Source organism: Melanotaenia boesemani, chromosome 6 (genome assembly GCF_017639745.1).
Source record: "Melanotaenia boesemani isolate fMelBoe1 chromosome 6, fMelBoe1.pri, whole genome shotgun sequence".
Taxonomy (NCBI): domain Eukaryota; kingdom Metazoa; phylum Chordata; class Actinopteri; order Atheriniformes; family Melanotaeniidae; genus Melanotaenia; species Melanotaenia boesemani.
This window is the reverse complement of record NC_055687.1, coordinates 33,118,801-33,126,290: the sequence shown is the minus strand read 5'-3', so window position 1 is coordinate 33,126,290 and position 7,490 is coordinate 33,118,801. Positions and strand designations below refer to the sequence as shown.

The 7,490-nt window shown below is 37.6% G+C and overlaps 1 protein-coding gene across 2 annotated transcripts; it reads left to right on the top strand.

Moving 5' to 3' along the window:
• The first annotated feature begins 447 nt into the window (after positions 1–447).
• On the top strand, positions 448–3,539 carry LOC121642243 (zinc finger protein 706-like). 2 transcript variants are annotated; one of them, XM_041988849.1, is made up of 3 exons: positions 448–593; positions 1,426–1,574; positions 2,242–3,539. In XM_041988849.1, the coding sequence occupies exons 2-3, from the start codon at positions 1,440–1,442 to the stop codon at positions 2,335–2,337; spliced, it is 231 nt and encodes a 76-aa protein (XP_041844783.1). In that variant the 5' UTR covers positions 448–593; positions 1,426–1,439; the 3' UTR covers positions 2,338–3,539. The 2 variants fall into 2 exon arrangements, with proteins under 2 accessions (XP_041844783.1, XP_041844784.1); XM_041988850.1 differs by having other exon boundaries at positions 448–598.
• Positions 3,540–7,490: the final 3,951 nt, after the last annotated feature.

The following is a 7,490-nucleotide window of genomic DNA, read 5'->3' as shown; positions in this document are numbered from 1 at the left end:
ATTAGTCTGGCACTAACAGCAGCTCAAGCTAATCCATAAGTATCCGGTGGAGTTGAGGTCAGGTGTGCAGACAGGCAGGGTAAACTCCTATATTCTACTCGTTAAATTCTGCAGGAAGAGTGTGTTTCAAGTTGTACCGTGACACCTGGTGGTAGGCATTTAATCTTACACTTTACGTTCAGAAACTTATTTTTAATATGTGAACGGTACAAGCGTGATTGACAATGTTAGATATTTTTAAATATATTTGGATAGTTGGCCTTTTACGCTTAGATACCTAACAATTTATTATTATTATTGTTATTGTATTAAAAAAATATGTTCTACTTGCTGCATTTACGTGTTGTTAGAATTTTCCCAAACGGCTCATGCCATTACATAACTCCCACGAGCGTAGAAAAATTTATTAACCCCCGCAGTTTGAAATGCAAAATCTGACGATCCATGAAGGCACCACAGTGTACGGAGTGAGCATGCGCATTAGCACCGAAAGGACGAACCACTGGGACTGACGGAGGCTTCAGACCATCAGACCTGTCGTTTCTTCAGTTTTCTTTCGGTGGCTGCCGTTATTAATACGACCGTTTTCACTGGTGAGGTATTTACAAAACACGATTTTATGTTTCTTAAAGCCTGATAACAACCTAAATTCATATTTACTCATTGGCTTCTTCTGGCTGCTAGCTAAGCTATCGCTTAGCCGCCGGTTAATGGAATGCCTTTACGAAGTGACATTGGTTTGATTTTTATTTGTCCGTTTCACTCTCTGTTTTACAATAGCTCTGTATTACTATGTTATTGTTTGTAACAGTTACCATTTTTACCTGCTGTTTTTAAGCTAAATGCTGGCAAAATGGGCCGACGCTGCTATTAACACCAGCCGTACGAGAGACTTGAAGAGACATGGTGGAGACTGACCTTACGTCACTCTGTCCGTTTAACATAACCTAGAGGTTGCCGATTGACTCCTGTTCACTTATTATTAATCAACACTTCTTCTGACACTAACACTTCATCAGCGACCATAGAATCATTGACACTGACCCAGTTCTAACATTCTGTCTAAAATAACTTTAAATATATCTACAGTTTGATTTTCTTTGGGGAAATTTCCAAGTTAATTGCTTCATCTATTTGACCTAAAAAGTGGCTATTAACCTATTTCTGAGAGATGTTTCACAGCAACTGCTTTCTTGCACATTTTTATATCCATTATTGTTACGAGGCAAGGGTTTCAGATATTCAAAGCTGGTGTAGCCGATTTGCATTTGCAGGTGTTGACTTTCAGTCCTTTCTTCTTTCTGTTTTCCATCATCTTCTCCGAAGTCATACTTCGCAAGCTTGGTTGTGCAGTCTTTCACATTATATGACCTTTTAACATCTTTTTGGTGGTCTGCTGACCAAATTCTTGTATAATTTCTTCAGGTGTAACAACAGAAATGGCCCGTGGGCACCAGAAGTTCCAGTCCCAGCAAAAAAATGCCAAAAAGCAGGCAGAGATCAAGAAGAGCAAAGGACATGACCAGAAGGCAGCAGCTAAGGCTGCTTTAGTATACACATGCACAGTGTGTCGGGTATGTGCTTAAGCTGAAAAAGGGAACATCAAACCATAACTTTAGGATCAAACTGAATACATGGGAAGCTGTTAAAGAGGTTTTCTTTTTTGTAGGATTGAGGAAAAAGTGCATTGTTTATCATTGTAGAAAAATCTACATCAGAGGCAATGTGCAGTTAAACTGGGGATTAGTAAAGCTAGTTGTGTCGTATTTTGTAATTACAGATGACCAAAACAATGAACAGTCATCGTCTTGAAAGTGGAGCCAGTGTTGAGTGAATGGAGGAGATTCACGGTGATAGTATTCATATCAAGCTTGTTCTTGGAGGAGAGCAAGGGTTTGTTCGAGGATTTTATAAGGAAAGAAAAAAAGACTTATATTTTTCAAAAGCTAATAAGACTTTTTGAGTGTAAAACATCCCTGGTTGAAGATTTCTGCTGCACATTTGACTTCAACACGTCAAACATAGAAGCATGTGAGAATTAAGATCATTCTCCACAAATGAATTCGTAGCTTCTTTCTTATGTGTTTCCTCCATTTTTTTTTTTTTTTCCTTATTTATTTTATTTATGTATTTATTTGCTCATTTTGCTTTGTGCACAGATATTTTGATCTAGAAAACACAAGACACGTAAATCCTGCTGCACTTCTAATTTATCTTTTCCTCTCTTTTTATTTTTCTCAGACTCAAATGCCAGACCCAAAGACTTTCAAGCAGCATTTTGAAAGTAAGCATCCAAAGTCCCCAATGCCCCCAGAGTTAGTGGGCGTTGAGGCGTAATAGATCCACGTCTCTCGGTAAATGACCGTTGATGCTGATTCAGGATAGGCCTCTACACTTTGTGTGTTTCAGATAAAATTTATTGAGTAAGACTTTGTTATTCCTCCAGTTAATGAGTGTTTTTATGCAGGGAAGTTTTTTTTAATCTTTCCCCCACCTTCTAAAATATGTTCCATGGCCAGCACTGAAGGACTGAAGCCACACAACAGACAGCTAACCTCTCTCTTAGCTTGCACCAAAAAAAATGTACATTTTTCATTTTTGATTGTATGCAATATTTGTAGTATCTGATCAGTTCAAAGTGTTAAACTCATAAGACCTGCTTGTCTATAGACCCTGCCACTGCTACACCATCTCAGGCCCTCAAAGCTGATGATCTTTTGCACCCAAATCTGGCATATCCAAATGTATATTATTTTTTTCTTGAAGATTTATTTGTGTTGCACCAGATTTGGTCTAATTATGACGGTTAATCCAGAATGACAGTGGAGTCTGTAATGTGCATTGAAGGGCACATTTAAAAGCACTCGTTGGCTTTTCTGTTAACCTCCAACCTGCACTGATATCTTTTTTATGTTTTTTTTTCTACCCCAGATGAGAAGTTTTAACACACTGTGCTACACGGGTATCTTGTAAAAATTGATCAGAGGGCTCTGCAGGTCCAGTTACACAAATCTTTCTATGACTGAACCGTTAAACTCTGCTGCATTTCATTTCTTAGAAGTGGTCTCTTAGATGAAGAAAATAGCAGTGGGTGTCGTAAATGATAACACTTATGAGCTACTCCTGTTACCTCCAGTTTGTCATAATCAAACATTTGTGGCATAACTGTGCACAACTAGTTTTTATAAGAACTTAGAACCCCCAGTGCAGTCTCTCTTATCCAGTCATGATGGCACACGATGGTGCAAAAGTATTTCCCTCTGAACTTGCATTAAAAACTCTAAATTCCATTACACTGTAAGTTAGCTTGATTCTTATTTTTGTATTAGTATCCTATCATAGCATGCTAACAGACAGATTTAATTTATAGAAAGGAACTATTTTCAATATGTTTGGACTTGATGGTCTACAACCACTGACATTATATCACTGTGCTAAAGTCTGGACTGACAACCAGCCATGTTTTTACTTTTGTAATAATCATATCTTTGTCTGCGCGATGTAATGTATAGCCTTTTAATAAAGGTCTTTTATATTAACTTGTGTTTCATGTAATTTTTTAACATACAAGTAGAAATTTGACATTTGTATGGACAACCACACATATAAACAAGTGGTTACCTGTTCTTAATAGCATGATTTATAAACATCTGGAAAGGTGGATATTTAATATAATGGCTCTGTGATAACTCTCCACTCCATAAACCTCGTCTTGATGAAGTTTATTAGTTTTAAAGAGTACAGACCTTGTTGAGATTCCTAAAACTGCAGGGTGAATCTTTCCTACTTCAGCAGAAATGCTACTGGAGCAAACAGCGAAATCTGCTCTTCATCCTTGTTGCTATAGAACAGAGGTGTCAAACTCATTTTAGTTCAGGGACCACATATGGTACAATTCAATCTAAGATGGGTTTGACTGGCATAATAACTTAGAATTGGCAAAAACTCAACATTTTTCCCTTTGTTTTAGTGTATAGTACAAATAAATTATCAATATGTTTACATTTAATTAACTGTCCTTAGAACATAATGTGAGATTTTTTTTAGAAAAATAAGTGCACTTTCCACAATATTTTGCCTCAGTTCATGATTTACATGTGCATCCTAAGCTAAAATTTGCAGTTTATCTACAAAATCACAAACATTTGGCGGGTTATATTGGGATTTGTCATGCAGGAGGGCTCTGATTGGGTGGGTGGATATGCGCACAATAACTACAATTTACAGGCAATAATTTAACCACAGTAAAAATACTTAAAATTACTGTAGTTTATTTTTATGACTGACCTTTACCTGGTAAACTTAAGATACAAGTGAAAGCACCATGTAATGTATTTTTGTTTTTCTATATGATGTTCTACATCAACACGCCCATGTTCTCGATCATAATGCAGCATTTATACAGCATCATCTCATCATCTACTTTCATGCTGATAATGTGTCTATCCAAACTGTTTACAGTTTATGAAGAGGATGGAAAATTCATCAGGATACAGGAATATCCTTAATAATAATTGTTAATGAAAAATATAATTTGTTTGCTTTTACTAAATTTACATTAGACACCACTTTATTTGTAGTAATCAGTTTGTTTTTCCTTTTTTTCCCCATTTTATTTTTTAAGATCTAATTTTACAGTTTTTTTTAGTTAAAACATTTCTAGATCTGCCCATACTGTAAGCAGAAAAAGAGACAAACTGGTTTGTTTTCAATGTTGTGGACCAGAGCTTCATGTAAGGCCTGGTACACACATAACTATTTTTTTAATCTTATAAGATTTTTTTTATCTGGTCGAGACTTCACATGTGAAAATAAAAAAAATCAGTTTTGATCGCATTGTGTGAGGTGTGCCCCAGAAATGTAATCACAAAACGTAGAAGAAGAACCATAGCAACAACCGTCAAAAAACGAAGAAGAAGAAAATAAGTAACAATCGGAAAACACAAAACACAGCATGGAAGAGGATATATAGGACGAGGGAATGATGGTGGTCTTGGGACTATTGTTAACAGAAAAAGCCAGAACTGAAAGAGATAACAGACTGGAGACGGCGTGAACACGGACTTTATATACTTCCTTGTTCCCCAGCCAGCTCGCTCTCTGATTGGTTACATTCCGCACCACGTCACCATCCACGCAGTCCGAATGCACGAGTCGTCTGCGTTCCACCGCACCCTGACCTCCTCCGACGATAGAAAAGCCCCGAAAACAGTATCCCTATGTTCAAAATTCAATGTATTTTTATAAGTTGTACTTGCTTGTCATTGTTTATTACATTTCATGTAAAACCCCTGGCGTTTTTTTGTTTTGTTTTTTTTTGTTGTTCTTTGTTCGTTCTGTTTATTTGTATGTTCTAGGAGTTCAATAAAACAATGGAGAAAAAAAAAGAGTAGTCGGCGTTCCTCAGAAATCGGCTCTAAAATACTGAACATGTTCAATATTCCCAGTTGTCGGCTACAACCCATTTTAGAGTTGATTATTGGGACAAATCGGCTCGTAACACACCACAAACCAAATGCTGATTGATTGGACAGGGAAATCTCACGATAATCGAGCGTTTGCCGTCCGAGGTTAGGAAGCGGCAAATCGGGACAAAAACAGCCCAAAAATTGTGTGTACCAGGCCTAACGTTAACTTTAACATTAACTCTGTGCTGGAATTCACAGGGGCAGTGCTGAGCAGAATAGCTGACATGTACCAGCAAAAGAATTAAACCAGAGAAGAAGAAGAGGATCACAAAGGGAACCAAAACGCAGAAGAATGAAGACGGGGACAACTCTAGAAATTGTGTGAGCTTTTGAAGAAAGGTTATATGAGTGTTGAAGGCATGTTGGGCAGTTGGAAACAACTTCATACCGATGCATTACCGCCACCGAATGATGTCTGAAACTGATGTCAGCTCGTGGGAATGAACTCTGAACTTAGCACTGCCCCCTATTGGAGGAATTGACTTAACCATGGCAACGCAAAAGATGCATGGCTCAACAGCGACGTATGACAATGTTTGAAGCAGACATCACTATTTACGTACGTAAGAGAGCATAATGGGCCTTAAGATGTTAGCATTTGACAGATTTAGTTCCAGAACGTGTTTGGGTTGGGGTTGAAATAAGAATGGAGCACACTCATGGTAAACACAGACTCCCAGATCTTTCAAAACACACTCGGCTGCTCACCCTTCAATCACTACTTAGGTTTTGATATCTGGTATTTCACAGCAATAAAAACAAAAACAACAAAGGACTTTCATTGTTAGAAATGTTGTTTTAATTATTTAGAACCAAAAGTCATGAGAGAGGTTTATTGACCAATAAACAATAAATTGTTTATTTTTTATTGTTTAGTAATATGTCCACTAGAGGACAGTTCATAGTTCCTCCAAGTTACAGACGTCAATTTCAGACAATAAACACGGTGATGTTGGAGGAGATCGTGATAATGTACATTCAGACATTAAAGGACAGAGAGCAGTAGACAGCAGTGGACTGCAGCCATTAAATACGCAACGGCTTCTTCGTCTTTGTTCCTTTCGCTGGTCATCTGCCAGCTATACCACTCAACACTGCCCCCACAGTTTCCAGTGGTACTCTATTTGCTCCATCCAGGTAAGCATCAGCAAGGAACTCAAAATCAGACCGAATGATGTGTGTATGGAATGCAGAAGATGAACAAAATACTCCAAATCCATCTTTAGCATAGAGCATAAATGGGCCTTAGGCCCTGGCCCATTTTAACCGTGATCACAGGTACCTGAAACTGAAAAATATAGTATTTCACAAAGCTATCCTAAAGTTATCTCCCTGCCTTGGGAATGTTTTATATTCAAACATTTAAAGAAAAAAAAATGTCCACCCCAGGTCAACAGATGGGGAATTACAGATAATGTCTACTATGTCATTTTCATATTTACCTACTTCATGCTGTGGACCAGATTGGACCTTCTGGTGGGCCAATTTTGGCCCCTGAGCCATACATTTGACAGCCCTGCTATAAGAGGTCTGTGTTGCAAGAGACAATTAATTCACATAATGTCTATGAAATATAGGAGCTTAAAAAAAAAGGAAAAATAAAATCCCAGATATAGCTTGTAGAGAACTCAGCCTTTTATGTGAAAGTAGCTTTACAGACTGACAGGTGATTTTAGCCACACTAGAGTTTATGTAGTAAATACAGTGAAGAGTACACATTTAAGCCTCCACTGCTTTGTTCTCACGCTTGTAACTGACTGTCTTTATCTTATGACTGTGTAAACAGTGCAATGAGCATGATCTACTACTGGGCCAACAGGTTTTAAGAACAGGTCTTTAAAAAAGCTTGTTTCACCCTGAAGACAAATGCAGTCCTTTTATTCAACCCTCCACCAAAGCCCTGACCAGTTACAAGTTTAACGCTAGTTGCAGACAAGATTTTCTTGTAATAATTTTGAGTATATTTTATAGTTTTACCAGGTGATAAAGGAGCCAAAGCAAACTTAACAAAAACAGGAACAA